The sequence below is a fragment of the Rhinoderma darwinii genome, chromosome 12 (genome assembly GCF_050947455.1).
Source record: "Rhinoderma darwinii isolate aRhiDar2 chromosome 12, aRhiDar2.hap1, whole genome shotgun sequence".
Lineage (NCBI taxonomy): Eukaryota > Metazoa > Chordata > Amphibia > Anura > Rhinodermatidae > Rhinoderma > Rhinoderma darwinii.
The window spans coordinates 79,327,950-79,344,023 of NC_134698.1; the positions used below are offsets into that span (position 1 = coordinate 79,327,950).

General features: G+C 41.8%; 2 protein-coding genes across 3 annotated transcripts in view; both read left to right on the forward strand.

Moving 5' to 3' along the window:
- Window positions 1–9,176, forward strand: part of TRAF3 (TNF receptor associated factor 3) — a 101,225-nt gene extending 92,049 nt beyond the window's left edge. The window contains exons 9-11 of the mRNA XM_075843621.1: window positions 662–802; window positions 5,835–6,003; window positions 6,488–9,176. Of these exons, the coding sequence (XP_075699736.1) occupies window positions 662–802; window positions 5,835–6,003; window positions 6,488–7,059 (882 nt within the window). The 3' untranslated portion in view covers window positions 7,060–9,176. The remainder of the gene's footprint in view (window positions 1–661; window positions 803–5,834; window positions 6,004–6,487) is intronic.
- Window positions 9,177–12,684: 3,508 nt separating this feature from the next.
- Window positions 12,685–16,074, forward strand: part of AMN (amnion associated transmembrane protein) — a 71,408-nt gene continuing 68,018 nt past the window's right edge. Inside the window, exons 1-2 of one of the 2 annotated variants that reach the window (XM_075844265.1) lie at window positions 12,685–13,699; window positions 13,786–13,917. The gene's annotated coding sequence lies outside the window, so the exon portion shown is untranslated. The remainder of the gene's footprint in view (window positions 13,700–13,785; window positions 13,918–16,074) is intronic. The other variant, XM_075844266.1, reaches the window with a different exon arrangement.

Below are 16,074 nucleotides of genomic sequence, written 5' to 3' on the forward strand. Positions count from 1 at the left end.
TTAATGAAGTCCCTGGATTTAGCAGTAAACAGAATGAAGAGCTCCAATGTTTACACTGCTGGCTGCAGAACTTTTCAACCATGTAAAATAGAAATGTTTTTATTTTTTGTTACAAAGTTACTTCTTTTTCTTTTCGTTTATTAGCCTATTTATGTAGTGATGTTACTGTTAGGAATTCTTCCTAGGTGGGCATTTAAAAAAAAAAAAAAACAGAAAAAAATTCTATTTTATATAGAAGAACAAAAAAAAAAAACATTTAGTGAGACTTTTTTTCTTCTATTACATTTACTAAATGTACAAGAAAAAAGTGATTGAAAAATATATCCTTTTTTTTTTTTTTATCTCTGCTTTCCAAGTTTTCTTGAAAATTGTATCCTAAAATTTTTTATTTGACCAATACTGTTCCCTCTTTTTGAATCCACCTCTGTGTTTTGGCTTAAAAAATTGCCACAAAAACTGCATGTGTGATACCAGACTACGGTTTTTTGTGTCTGGGTCATACTTTTTTAGTGTGTTTAACAGGCAGCTGCATAAAACATGGAGGAGACTGAAACGGCAACAGCCAGTAACGTCACGTGGAATCTTCTGGTTGTAACTTGTTGATGACTTTTGGAATTCGCTGCAAACCGACTGTTAAAATGTATTTCTTGTTACTCTTTAGGTGTCAAAATTACAAAACGAAAGCTCCGAAAAGAATAAAAGTATCCAGATATTGCACAACCAGATGTGTAACTTTGAAGTGGAGATTGAAAGACATAAAGACCTGTTAAGAAACAATGAAGCAAAAATTCACCAGTTACAGGTAAAGGTCAAAAATACAAACATTTCTGGGTTAGTTTCTAATAATCTCTTGGATTCCTTACAGCATTTTGCTGCGTTTTTAGTGACTTCTTTAATGGCGTTTTTTAGTGCGCCCACGTGTTCTCAAAAGCACTATATATAGATAACTGCGATTTTGGTTTGTGGTGTTTTTGAGCCAATTTTGGGGTTAGGGTTTGGGTTTTTTTCAGAGATTTTTTTCCCCACAGTCTTCTCTATAGGACTTCAAAACGCCAGGAAAAAAAATAGTTTTGTGATTAATTTTAAATTGCCCGAAAAAAATTGTTAAATTATATAACAAAAAACTGCAACAGAAAAGTGCACAAAATCTGGACGTGTCAATATTGGATTTTACACCTACATATGTAACATATTTTCTTTTCCATGGTGTTTTTTTTTTTTTATTCATTGTATTTTTGTTTTTACAAAATTTTGAGGAATTCTGAGCCAGATTTTGACCTGCCTGCACCTTCTTGCCTCTTTTTTCCCCCATGGCCATTGATGGCCGCAGGCAAAAAACGCTGTGAAAAAAACGTTTTTTCCTTTGCCTCTTATTGACTTCAATGGGAGGTCAGAGGTGGAACCGCGGCAAGAAAAACGGGCCAATTTTCTTCCCCGCAAGCGGCTAAAAGCCGTCACGGAAAAAAAACACCTCCGCCTCCCATTGAAATCAATGGGAGGCAATTTCGGACATTTTTTGACACGGTTTCCGATGTGGTTTCCAAGTCAAAATCAGCGCCAAAAAAAACTCTGTGTGAACTGGTCCTAAGAGTCTGAAAGTTTTTTGTTTTTTTTTACCACTTAAGCTTTGATGGTTCTTGTGCTATGACATTGCACATTTCTTTTTGGATACAGCACATATATTGTCCTTTCTGTAGATGACGTGGTCTCTCTGCAACAAAATGAATTGTAATACTCCCCAAACTATCATGTATGCTATATAGTAATGGACTCCAAAAGGGGGGAAGAGGGAACTTTTGGGCCCCCCTCAGGCCCCAGGGTCCAGGTTCAACCGCAACCTCTGGACACAACCTTTTTTTTTTTTTTTTTCTAAATACATTTAGGTGGAGACCAACAAAAAAACATAAGACGGCCACATGAAAATAGTCACTGCTTCCCCTAGTTAAATCTTGGCTGCTCAGCAGTTCCTTTCCTATAATCGTTTTTGCCAATAATTTTTTTAGGAATTGGTCACCCTCAGGGGCTTTTATGTCTGGGCCAGGACCTTGTGTTGTAGGGTTGACTGCCTCGTATTTCTGCCTATTGTCCTGAAAACATCAGCAGCAGTAAAATATTTCTCAGACCAGTCACTTCTAGATTTTTGTTTCAGTTCTGTCGTTTTACAAAAATTTTCCCCATGTTTCATCATCACACCGGTCCATTCATTACTCAATTGTAAAAACAGATGAGAAAGAGGCTAAAACTACCGGTGTTTAAAGGTGATCTCCATCTCAATTCGGAGAAATGCTTTGGGGTCAAGTTGGGTCTGATATAAAAGACGTAATCACAGTGACCGGACAGTCCTGAAAAATTTGCCTAGAATATGCGGCCCAATGAGAGGACAAAGTAGGGAACACAGTGGAATTCCTATAATCTGGCACCCAGTCATCCCGAATCCCTTACTAATCCGGTAAAAATCGTCCCAGAGCGGATTTTCATGATGATGTCGCCATCGTTGCCACGAAATTCATCATCCGCGCTGTGCTGCATCGTCCTCTGCGGCGTGGCATCCTCTTTGGTGACGTTGCTGCGTCTTCAGTGGCTTTTGCGCCATTGACATGGCAGGTTGGTTTCAGCAAGAAAGAGGCCATGGGTAAATATCTTCTAATGGTCTAGCATTTCTGATAATCCAGAACCTCGCGGTTGCATTTGTGCTGGATTATTGGATTTTTACTGAGTTACCAAATGAAACCCAAAAAGTTTACACGTTTTTTTAAACTAAAATGTTGTAATATTTTTTTATTTGTCTGTATTTTCTTGCTCCACAATAATCAGGTTGATATTCTCAGGTTGGTGATTAGATGAGGTACTGGAGAGAACTAAGAACCGACACGGTTCAAACCTTTCTCGTTCTGACTCGACAGTTTCACAATCGTCTCAAATGGGCAATTTCTCTGAAAAGATTTGCATATCTTCATATAGACCCTGGAGTGAAGAGTCGTGGCTGTAATACGTGTATGGAGCTGCGATGGGGAATCAAGGGGTCTCAGGTGTCACTTTAAAGAGACATTTCACCTGACGCATTTTTTCTGGATTTTCTGGGCAGTTGAATACAATCGGCTCAGAAGTAGCAACCCACAAAAACAGTCCTGCCCAACCGGTAGTTTGGGGGGGGGGGGGAGTCTCCTAGGGGCCTTCCTGCGTGTGGCTACTCCAACTGTTGACGGCAGAATATACGATCAGGCGCCAATGGCATTAAAGCCCGGCACTTGGCATGACCATATTACCGGCACTTGGCATGACCATATTACCGGCACTTGGCATGACCATATTACCGGCACTTGGCATGACCATATTACCGGCACTTGGCATGACCATATTACCGGCACTTGGCATGACCATATTACCGGCACTTGGCATGACCATATTACCGGCACTTGGCATGACCATATTACCGGCACTTGGCATGACCATATTACCGGCACTTGGCATGACCATATTACCGGCACTTGGCATGACCATATTACCGGCACTTGGCATGACCATATTACCGGCACTTGGCATGACCATATTACCGGCACTTGGCATGACCATATTACCGGCACTTGGCATGACCATATTACCGGCACTTGGCATGACCATATTACCGGCACTTGGCATGACCATATTACCGGCACTTGGCATGACCATATTACCGGCACTTGGCATGACCATATTACCGGCACTTGGCATGACCATATTACCGGCACTTGGCATGACCATATTACCGGCACTTGGCATGACCATATTACCGGCACTTGGCATGACCATATTACCGGCACTTGGCATGACCATATTACCGGCACTTGGCATGACCATATTACCGGCACTTGGCACCACGGCCACCACTGTGTATTTTTTAGTTTTAGATTGGGTAGTGGGTTGTCGTACTTTTTTTTTTTTTTCAAACCATAAGCATACATCATTACTGCCATCGATACCTGATTGGTAAGGGTCCAAACATCACCCACTGAGGTCTTAAATGAATATGACATGGTCCTGGGTCAAGTGCAATGCCCAACTTTGACTTTTTTCAGAGATGACCTCACTCCTGGCCCAGCACTGGGCTGCAATTTAATTGAATGGGCTCTGTTGCAATGCTGACCTGTCCTCATTCTAGGCATTGTTGGGGGTCCCATTAGTCGGTCCCCCAAGGATCAAACATTGATTCAATATCCAATCGTTATATCCATGTTTATCATCAGAAAACTCCCTTTATGTGCACCTTAAACGCTTCCCTCTCCCCAGCCCTGTATCTGTATTCCTGGTAGGCTTCATCTTGTACAGGGACTGTTTTTTTTTATTTTTTAAACCTTCAGTGATTTAGGGAAATGCTATTTGTGAAATTTTTGTCATATTGCCATGTTAGGCCACCACAGTTCTGGTGCTATAATGTTCTTCCTACATTCATATTCCAGCCATGTGCTGTAGCTGGCACTGCTCAGCTGTGGTTTACTTGCAGCTGCCAAACTTGCAGGAAATACCCGGCGTGTGGTTTGGGTGCGAGTACCTCTCATGCACTTGGGTTATAAATATTGTAACCATGACTATGGATGAATTGGCCCAACCGCTCTGCTTTATTCTTGACCTTAATAATCTGTGTCTTGATTCTACCAGTGCAATATGATTATTCTCCTCAATTAATCTCCTCCTTAATTTCTTACATGTGAGTCACTTTGTAAAAAGCATCACATCACGTATCCTGTACTGATCCTGAGTTATATCCTGTATTATACTCCAGAGCTGCACTCACTATTCTGCTGGTGGAGTCACTGTGTACATACATTACATTACTTATCCTGTACTGATCCTGAGTTATATCCTGTATTATACTCCAGAGCTGCACTCACTATTCTGCTGGTGGAGTCACTGTGTACATACATTACTTATCCTGTACTGATCCTGAGTTATATCCTGTATTATACTCCAGAGCTGTACTCACTATTCTGCTGGTGCAGTCACTGTGTACATACATTACATTACTTATCCTGTACTGATCCTGAGTTACATCCTGTATTATACTCCAGAGCTGCACTCACTATTCTGCTGGTGGAGTCACTGTGTACGTACATTACATTACTTATCCTGTACTGATCCCGAGTTACATCCTGTATTCTACTCCAGAGCTGCACTCACTATTCTGCTGGTGGAGTCACCGTGTACATACATTACATTACTTATCCTGTACTGATCTTGAGTTATATCCTGTATTATACTCCAGAGCTGCACTCACTATTCTGCTGGTGGAGTCACTGTGTACATACATTAAATTACTTATCCTCTACTGATCATGAGTTACATCCTGTGTTATACTCCAGAGCTGCACTCACTATTCTGCTGGTGGAGTCACTGTGTACATACATTACATTACTTATCCTGTACTGATCTTGAGTTACATCATGTATTATACTCCAGAGCTGCACTCACTATTCTGCTGGTGGAGTCACTGTGTACATACATTACATTACTTATCCTGTACTGATCTTGAGTTACATCATGTATTATACTCCAGAGCAGTACTCATAAGTCTGCAGGCTTCAGAGCTGAAATCTCCCAACACTCCCTGCTTGTTCAGTGTCTGCACAGAGCTTGCTCTGGTGATTTGCATTCTGGGAAGTGTTGTCATTACACCAGGCACATTGATCCCATGTAGGTAAAATGTACTGTCTGTCTGCATTATATGAACTCGGCTAGACTGTTGATAAGCTTGCTGACTGTTTCCAATAGCAACCAGTAAAATGTAAAAGCTACTTTATCATTGAAATTTCAACGTCTGTGGACTTCTTACTTACGGAGATCGTTTTTCCTACTTACAGAAGGTGATTGAAGGCCAAGCAGACAAACTAAAAGACCTGGACAAGGAAATTCGGACTATGCGGCAGACGGGAGAGGACGACGATAGCATGAAAACCAGCATTGAGGCATTAAAAGCTCGTTTGGCCCAATTAGAAGCCATCAGTAAAACTGCAGTTGCTTTGAACCCAGGTGAGAACCGTATCCATCTATTACAATGACTAATAAGGTGTTGGGACATCTCTTGTACTTGTTTGGTCTATAGATAAAGTCCATTCAATTCTCTGGGAGGGATCTGTTGTATTGTTCATCCTGAGCTTCCTGGTTCTTGAATAGAATACCTAAAGCACAGTTAAGACTGACACACAGACATCCCAGTTTTAGAGGGGGGGATGTAAATCTCACAGTAATGCAGTTTTATATGCTCTTCCTGGCCTTTGAGAAGCTCGGTGACCGCCCTTATGGCTTTCTTAGTGTTTTTTTTAATGATCTGTTATCCCTGAAGGATAATTCAGATATAAGATATCGCCAAAGAAAACGTCTTCTGGATATTTTCAGATCTTAGGGCGAAATACTGTATTATTGGGTGAATTGTCCCATGTTGGGGCAATGATGCATTGGGCAAGGTCCAATTTAGTTATTGCTGTTTTTTTTTTTTCTTCCCCCCTTCCCTAAGGTGTCTTGGAGACCCAAATTAACAGACACGATCAGATGTTGAGCGTTCACGACATCCGTCTGGCTGATATGGACCTAAGGTTTCAAGTACTGGAGACGGCAAGTTACAACGGGGTCCTGATCTGGAAGATCCGGGATTACAAGAGACGGAAGCAGGAGGCCGTTATGGGGAAGACGTTATCTTTGTACAGCCAGCCCTTCTACACGGGATACTTTGGCTATAAGATGTGCGCGAGGGTATATCTCAACGGGGACGGCATGGGGAAGGGCACGCACTTGTCGCTGTTCTTCGTGATAATGAGAGGGGAGTACGACGCTCTGTTGCCTTGGCCCTTTAAACAAAAAGTCAGTCTCATGCTCATGGACCAAGGGCCGTCAAGACGCCATTTAGGAGACGCCTTCAAACCGGACCCAAACAGCAGTAGCTTCAAAAAACCCTCTGGAGAAATGAACATTGCCTCGGGGTGTCCCGTTTTTGTGGCCCAAACCGTCTTAGAGAATGGGACATACATTAAAGATGATACTATTTTTATTAAAGTCATAGTGGATACCTCGGACCTGCCAGATCCTTGATATTAGGTAGCCAGGTGTCGTCAGGTAGAAGACAGACCAGCTTCGGGGTGTTTTGTACGTCAGTCTTGAGGGAGGTCCAGAGGTTTAGATAAGGACCCGATGGTGCTTGATCGGAAGGCTGAAGAAACGAGGATGGCAGGGTCCGACGCGCGAAGCGACAACATTCGGCGCAAAAGATTGAAATCTATATGTTGTGATAATGAAAATGTTGGATATCTTACAAACTTTAAGAGTAGTGTGACCATTGTTGAAGTTGTAATTTTTTTCGAGGAGGGGGGGGGGTTTAGGTAAGAGGATATATAAAGGACAAATTTGCTTGGGGGTATCAAAATTTTCAAAAATTAAGAGGCTATTTTTTTAATATTCTTTTCAAAACATTTGAATTATTTTTGGTTTTCAAAAATTTAGAAGCAGGCATTATAAAAAAAAAAAAAAAAAAGTTATCTCAAGTTCTTCCTGTTTAACCCATTGGGTGCTAGACTTGGCCGCCATCATCACATTAATGCTTTGTTGATCCCGGCTTCAAATGGGTTAATGAAGGGAGAGAAGAGAGGGTCCTGTAGGGAGAATTTTTTTGCCGAAAGGTCCTAATGAACCACTTCCAAGGACAGTTGCCTTATCATTAATATTTTATTTCCCCTCATTTATTGTCTTGTGGTCACGGGTGATAAATTCAGCATCTCTCTCCTAATGCCATTGACTTTGAGATCTACCAATGGTTTTATTATGGTTGTCACAGGACATTTTTTTTTATTTTTGTTTTTTTATTTTTTTTTGCTGGTGAATAGGCTTAAAGTTCTTAACAGAAATGTCTCAGGTTTTTGTTACCACTTCTAAGCTATTCAATGTTGTATTATTTCACTTTTGAAATGTAAAACCAACTACATGTCGTAGGTTATGACAAAAATACCAATTTAATATTATTATTATTATTACATATCTGAACGCTTCTTCGATGCTGTGCATCTGAAACCGGCTTTCACCCTAAACTAGGGATTTGTTGAACTTTGGAGTTCTCAATAAATGACTTTCACGGTCTCTCCGGTTCTACCATATACATTGAAACGATTGAACAAAAAGTTGCAGCGATATTTAGCTTTGACGGGTTTAGAGTAGATTTCTGCTCACTTGCGCTTTGCGACCTTCTGCAGTTTTGATGTTCACTTTGCTATGACCACTACGTGACTCGCCGTCTTATATGGAACAACAGCTTCAAGAATAGCAGAAATGATGGGACTCGCAGCGCCAGGTTTGCTATTGCTGATTTAAAGGGCCATAACAAAAAAATGTAACCCGGTTAAGGTTTCCTTCCCACACATTTTTTGCTCCGCATTTCGAAAACTTTTAGCAAAGTAGTACTTGCGTTTTTTTATGGCTTTTTTTTGGTGGCAATTTTTGTAAATCGTGTGTGCGTTTTTCTTGGTGATTTTTCACATTGTAAATGGTGTGATTCAAAGATCGCTCTTGGCGACGCATGATTTATTGAGAAAAAAACACCATAAGAAACACCACACACATTGTGACCCGTACGTTTTTTGAAGAGGCAAAAACGATCTATGGAGGTCTACGGGAGAAAAACACTACTAAATGCTGGAAAAAAACAAAGCCGGCGTTTCTGCCATTTTGACGACAAAATTCCAGTGACTTAAAAAACGCACGACAACAACAAAAAAAAGCGCAGCAAAAAGGCCTAAAAATCCCCAAAGTTTTTCCTAAAAACGCTGCGAATGAAGCCACCCTAAGGGCCAGTTCACACTGAGTTTTTTTTACACTTTTTTGACGTGGAAACGCGCCAAATAACGGCTGAAAATGCCACCCATTGATTTCAATGGGAGGCGGAGGAGTTTTTTCCCCGTGAGCGGAAAAACCTTCTCGTGGGAAAAAGAAGTGACATGCCCTATCTTCGGGAATTTACGTGTCTGACCTCCCATTGACATCAATGGGAGGCAGAGAAAGCATATTTCGCAGTGTTTTTTTGCCTCCTGTGCTCAATGGCCACGGGCGAAAAACGCCACAAAGAACGCGGCAAATGGCGTGCGGGCAGTTGAAAATCTGCCTCAAAATTCCAGACGGAATTTTGAAGCAGAATTTCTGCCTGCAAAAAACTCCATGTGAACATAGCCTTAAAGTGTAGCTAAACGTTCAGCAAACTTCTGACATGTCATAGTGACATGTCAGAAGTTTGGATTGGTGGGGGTCCGAGCACTGAGACCCCCACCAATCGCTAGTACGAAGCAGCTGAAGGTCTCGTGTGAGCGCTCAGCCGCTTCGTGTCTGTTCGGCTTTTTCCGGAAATAAATGTATCGGAGTACGGACTGACACTAAGCAGCTAAGCGGTCACACGGGTTCTTCAGCTGCTTCGTTCTAGCGATTGGTGGGGGTCTCAGTGCTCGGACCCCCACCAATCCAATCTTCTGACATGTCACTATGATATGACAGAAGTTTGTCAATGGTTTAGCTGCACTTTAAAGTAAAGCTCGGCTTTTGGGCAACAGCTTACAAGATATCAGTTAAAATCGACATAAATTGTTGAGAATGTGTGTAAATACTCTTGTACTGATTGAGTTCTATTTTGTTTTCTTCTCCGATCACATCTAAAGTTTAATTTAGAAGCCTGATGGTTTACCAGACAGCAGTGCATTGTGGGAGCTCAAATAACAATTAGAGTGAAGCTGTTGGATCATATGACTGACAACAAGGCAAAGCTAAGCATTGTCTATTTTCAAGACAACCAGCAGAATGTTGACCGCAGCTTTGGATGTGAATAGAGTAAAGTTAATGATTACAAAAACGGTAAAGCAAATATTTAAGCGATTTATGTGATTCTTCATTTTTTATTTAGATTTAAGCGGTAAAATGTTGTAGGTGGAGTTACACTTTAAGAAAGTAACTCACCAACTTATGTACACCTGTATGTTTCACATGGCAATGGGGGATTTATGAAAACCAATGCAAAGTGGAAGAGTTGCCCGCAGCAATCAGATGACGTCTTGTAGTGTGCATTACAGAAAAAAATATCCTGAGATCTGATGAAGTTACAGGCCCAAAGCCTGAGGCTGCACTACTGAGAGATTCTGATGACAACATGTCCCCTTCTGATTTCCGGTACAGTGTTGTCATGGAGATCTGGTGTGATCTGACTGACTGACTGGTTGCTATGGGCAACACAATTGTTTTGCTTTTCTAAATTGACACTCCTTTCTCTATTCCATTATAAGGGGCATTTTTTTCTGAAAAACTGCAAAGAAAAAGGGCAAGTAGGAGCGGGGGCCGTGTGCCAAAATAAAATAAATGGGCACCCTGTCTCTAGTGAGCATTGCATAGGTCGAAGGCGTCCATAAGCAAGTGGTAGTTGGGCAGTGCAGTAGCTACGAGGGGCCCAGAGTTTGTAGTTACCCCATGGCCACAAAAGCCCCTCTGCCACGTATAGCAGTGTTATAAATAGCATGTGATGTCTCGGGCGCTCCCTGGTACAGATTTTGCTTGATATACCTCAGATGGGGACAGGGGCCCACATTCACAGAGGCCTGTATCCATCGACCTAACCGATGTAGGTTTACACGTTCCGTGCCCTGGGTTACTTATTGCGATGCCTTCTTTTTATCAGGTAGCACTGAAAAAGCGCCTATAAATGCGAAATTGGCAAAAATTGCACGGAGATGCCGTTTTATGGACAGAGCTGCGTATTAAATGAGTCCGGTTGATATGATGTGCACCAAGTAACAGCAGGGGGTGCGCGGATGAGGAACTCTGCAATTCAGCAAACACAATGGGATACCCGGACAAAGATGGAGGCGTTGCCCACGGCAACCAATCAGATTTGAGCTTTTATTTTTATGTATAGGTTAGAAAATCGAAGCCGTGATGCGGTTGGTTGCTGTGGGCGACGCTGGTCCCTATATTATGCTATATTACCGGTCTGTAATAGCCGTATTATTCATGCTAGGTTTCCATTTTTTTTTTCCTGCCTGCAAACAAAATGTCCGGTCACAACGGGGGCAGCCCCAATATTCGTTATAATGCAGTCGATGGGTTCTTAAAGGGGCCATAGGCATTACTATATGAAAAAATTACAAAACGACAACATGGAGCCGATGACAAGTCTGTTCCATGAGCCCCACTTGGGAACTTTTGTTCACCCCAAAATACTTGTAACAATGAGCAATATAAAGGTGAAGGGTTTTGATTGATCCTGATAATTGTCAACCGATCAATGCGAACGATCCTTCATTTACAGCCAGATTGTCGGGTTTGCTACGTCTATGGCCACTTTTAATAGTAGGGCCCATGAATTTGCTGCGTGGGATAGAGAGATATTATGGGATATGGTCACATTTCACCCTTTGTTTGCTATGGACTTCCCTGCCATATAGATGGCGCATCGCCTGTCAAGCCTGTTTCAGTCGGCCATGATGTGGCCACATTTTGTCCCCCACATTACGGCCGAAAAACACAAGCCGCTAGTGGTTCTACTAACTACTGAGATCATCAGAGAACCCTATAGTGATCTAAGTCCGGCTCCGCAAAATCGCTGGGGACGTCTGCGTGTTGCGGCCATAATACGGGCGCTAAAATGTGGAAATACACTGCAACTGGGATCTGTGATGCCCACCGAAGTACAGCCTTGTGTGCCCATTTTACGTGGTACTTAGGTTAGAGGTTATGTGTAAGGGGAGCATTACAAAATTCATATCAAAGCCTTGATTTCTAGTGACTCAGGTCGTCTACGAAGATCTCCGCGCCAAAAAAACAACAGTATAGATTGTAAGCTCTGTGGCCCAGAGCCTCCTCGCGGTCTCCTGACTACTTTGTACAGCGGGACATGCACTGTAAAATGTAATATCTCGCATTATACGCCGCCATTCGCTTTCTACAGTCGCACGTTACAAAAATAATGTTTACAGTATTCGCGATAGAACTGCCCATATCTAAAAACTGGGCGGTGATGTAGCAGCGAATGTAATCCGAGGACGGGAACTGATTCTGTAGCATCTAGGACAATAGGACAAGAATCTATTTTTATTTTTTTACAGATTTACTACGCCATTCTCTATAATATATGCTAGCTATTTTCTACCGGATTAGATTCTATAATGACAAAGGTATAAAAATTATTTTGTCACCATATATGAATATATTTTTTTCTTTTTTTTTTTTATAAACGTGTTGCAGTAGGGAGCATGACCGCCCTTGGCAGGAAGCGCCTGAAATGCAATGGGCCTTATTTTATCAAACCAGCGAAGCCATTAAAAAAAAGAGACTACTTTAGCTGATAGGTTGCTATGGGAACCATCATTACCAACCAGAATTCAGCTTTCATTTTCTAAACTGCACTGGAAAAATGAAATCTGGAATCTGATTGGTTGCCATGGACAACAAGGTCACCTGCTGAGGCTTTGAGGCCCAGTGCATCAGCCACTGTAGCAGATAAAGGAGAGGGGCTCAGTCAATGAAAAAAATATTCTCTGCCATTGTGGTGGTCACTCAAATAGACTGCACCCTCCTTCCTGACAGGGCTCATCATGGCTAAACGTTTAAATTATATATGTTTTGTTTTTTTATTTGGCGGGGGGGGGGGGGGGGGGGTGGTGTCAAAAACAGAAAAAATCCTAAGGCCTTATTCACACGAGCGTGTTAAACATCCGTGTGACGGCCGTTGAAACAACAGCCGTCACACGGACCTTTGTAATTCAATGTGGCCGTTCACACGGCCGTTGTTTCAACGGACTGTGTGAAGGGTCCGTGAGAAAATAGGACATGTCCTATTTTTTTCACGCATCCTTCCATAGACTCATCTATGAGGGATGAAAGACATCACGTCCCGCAGAGCACGGATGCACCAACGTTCGTGTGAATCCGGCCTAATTCACTGACTGTAGTCCATTCCCACTTTTTGCCAGAAACGATATACGTGTAATCGAGGCCAGATACCGAAATCGCCCATTGAAGGGAATTTTTTGTGTTTACGGTATAAAATTATCGGTTCTGACCTATGAAAATGTGATCACAAAAATGTTTACGGTCAATAGGGATGATCCCTAGGTCCCTACTGATGACGTCACTATCTCTGAGAAATTACATATGGGGCGGTGCACATGGAAAATAACGAACATCATTGACATAGCCCCTGAAGGGTTAAACTACCATTTTACAGTTATCGTGCAGTGTATGCCCCTTTAACAATATCGGAACGGCGGGTCAGATCAGTGGAAACCTGTGTAGGTCCTGCTTTAGCCCCTACAAGTTTAACCCTTTATGGGCATCATGTGCACTATAAGCCCAGCGCATATTGAATTGCCAAAGGTCGGAAACAATATTTGATTACCATAGACTCAAAAATGATTGTAAATGCCCTCCATGAGTGGTATAGGCCGGGCTATCTGGACTCGCAGTTACGTGATTTGTTAGGACATCCATCATCGGGGCACAACTACAGGGGGTGCAAAGGTTGCAGCCCCACCCGGGCCCTAGTTTGAAGTAACGTGTCCTAAGAGAAGCTGCTAAAATAATTTTTTAAAATATTATTATTTTTATTATATATTTTATTGTAGGCCTGTCGCCTTAACTTAGTGGAAGTTGTTATTTTATGACATGAGGCACTTAGTACCTCATGGCTCGTTGACGTCATTAGTCCAGCACGGTGCGTATATTGGTCCAGCCGCCTTCACTGTGCGTAGGTGACGGGAACACTTAATCTTAAATCTCTGCACTATTTCTGTATATTAGCAGATTGCAAGTGAAGAAGCACGAAGACCTGAGACACAGGGACAATGGCGTGTATTGTTTTCAGCCGCAGGAATGAATATAGTCTTTGAGGTCCTGCTTCCGCGCATACAGATCATTGGTGCTTATTATAAGGTAAAAGCCAAAATGTAAAAAAGAAAAGTTTAAAAAAAAAAAAAAGCTCAAAAGTCAGCAAAAAATTATTTTACAAATAAAACCAAAATTTTCACAGGAAGATGCGTGTCTGTGTGTCAGGATGAGGAATGTACCATGTAATATATACTGTCTGTGTGTCACTCGTGTCGCCTCACATTGGGGGCTTTATATTAAAAATTAATAATCAGAGATGTTGATTTAATAGACCAGTGTCTGGATTCAGTCCCTCGTAGGTATTGAGATCCCGGCTCTAATATATATATATGTTATACTTTGTTTCCGAAACGAAATTCCAACCTAATAAAGATTTATAGTGTTATCATTGTGGATTATTCCAGGATTCCTTCAAAAGTTGTTTTTTTTTCATATTAAAGGAATTTAGACAATCCCTACTTGTAGAGAAGTCCCTTGACAATAAGCTGGTTACAAAGTGTCCCCCTGCTGGGACCACCGGCGATCAGCTGTAATCTGTGGGGAAACCTGGCGGTAAGTGTTCAGTTTCCCTGCAGTGCCACCACAGGAGAAATGAAGTATTACACAGTGTCAATTCATATTAATGTGTTGTGTGTAATGCGGGACAGGACAGGTCCTCCAGAGAGAGACGCTCTTTGTTCAGGATCCTCATCTCTTGGTCAGAGTGGAGAGGGGTTACAGAGGACCCCCCTATATTAACTCAGAATTCCCTAATAGGGATTATAAAAAATGGGTTATCTAAACTGGGCAACCACTGTAAGGCCTGTTCCCCATGACCGTAGTATGGGAGCATCATAAATCTCTATGATGCTCTTAGTACGGGTCAGTATACCTGCAGTCAGGCAGAGATTTGGGGCTGATATACGGCCTAATAATAACCGGCCTAGTAACCGGGTTACGGTATTTGTACTGCACTATTAAACCCAGGGACAGAAATCTAGTTACCTGTGAAAAATAACTGGGAAGGTTTACAGAGCAGTTACATTTTAGATGTAAGATTATGATCCATTTTTATCAAATATTTTCCTAGATTTAAAAAATATATATTCCCCCCCCCCCCAATTTTATAGAATATACCCAATTGTAATAAAATATTTCACCACTCTCCCCGGTACAGTCAATATCCATCTCTTTCCATTGACAGAATACAGGCAAATAGGGTGCCTGTAATATATCTGTGCCAGGGAGAGCAGTCGTGGGGAATTTTTCATCTTAATTTTTTTATCACACCTGCTTGTAAAGGGAGAAATTAATCAAATCGTGTGTGTGTATATATATATATATATATATATATATATATATATATATATATATACACTACCGTTCAAAAGTTTGGGGTCACCCAGAAAATTTTCCATGAAAACTCACACTTATATTTATCAAATGAGTTGCAAAATGACTAGAAAATATAGTCAAGACATTGACAAGGTTAGAAATAATGATTTTTATTTGAAATAATAATTTTCTCCTTCAGACTTTGCTTTCGTCTTGGAATGCTCCATTTGCAGCAATTACAGCATTGCAGACCTTTGGCATTCTAGCTGTTACTTTGCTGAGGTAATCGGGAGAAATTTCACCCCATGCTTCCAGAAGCCCCTCCCACAAGTTGGATTGGCTTGATGGGCACTTCTTGCGTACCATACGGTGAAGCTGCCCCCACAACAGCTCTATGGGGTTGAGATCTGGTGACTGCGCTGGCCACTCCATTACAGATAGAATACCAGTTGCCGGCTTCTTCCCTAAATAGTTCTTGCATCATTTGGAGGTGCTTTGGGTCATTGTCCTGTTGTAGGATGAAATTGGCTCCAATCAAGCGCTGTCCACAGGGTATGGCATGGCATTGCAAAATGGAGTGATAGCCTTCCTTATTCAAAATCCCTTTTACCTTGTACAAATCTCCCACTTTACCAGCACCAAAGCAACCCCAGACCATCACATTACCTCCACCATGCTTGACAGATGGCGTCCGGCGCTCTTCCAGCATCTTTTCAGTTGTTCTGCGTCTCACAAATGTTCTTCTGTGTGATCCAAACACCTCAAACTTCCATTCGTCTGTCCATAACACTTTTTTCCAATCTTCCTCTGTCCAATGTCCGTGTGCTTTTGCCCATATTAATCTTTTCCTTTTATTAGCCAGTCTCAGATATGGCTTTTTCTCTGCCA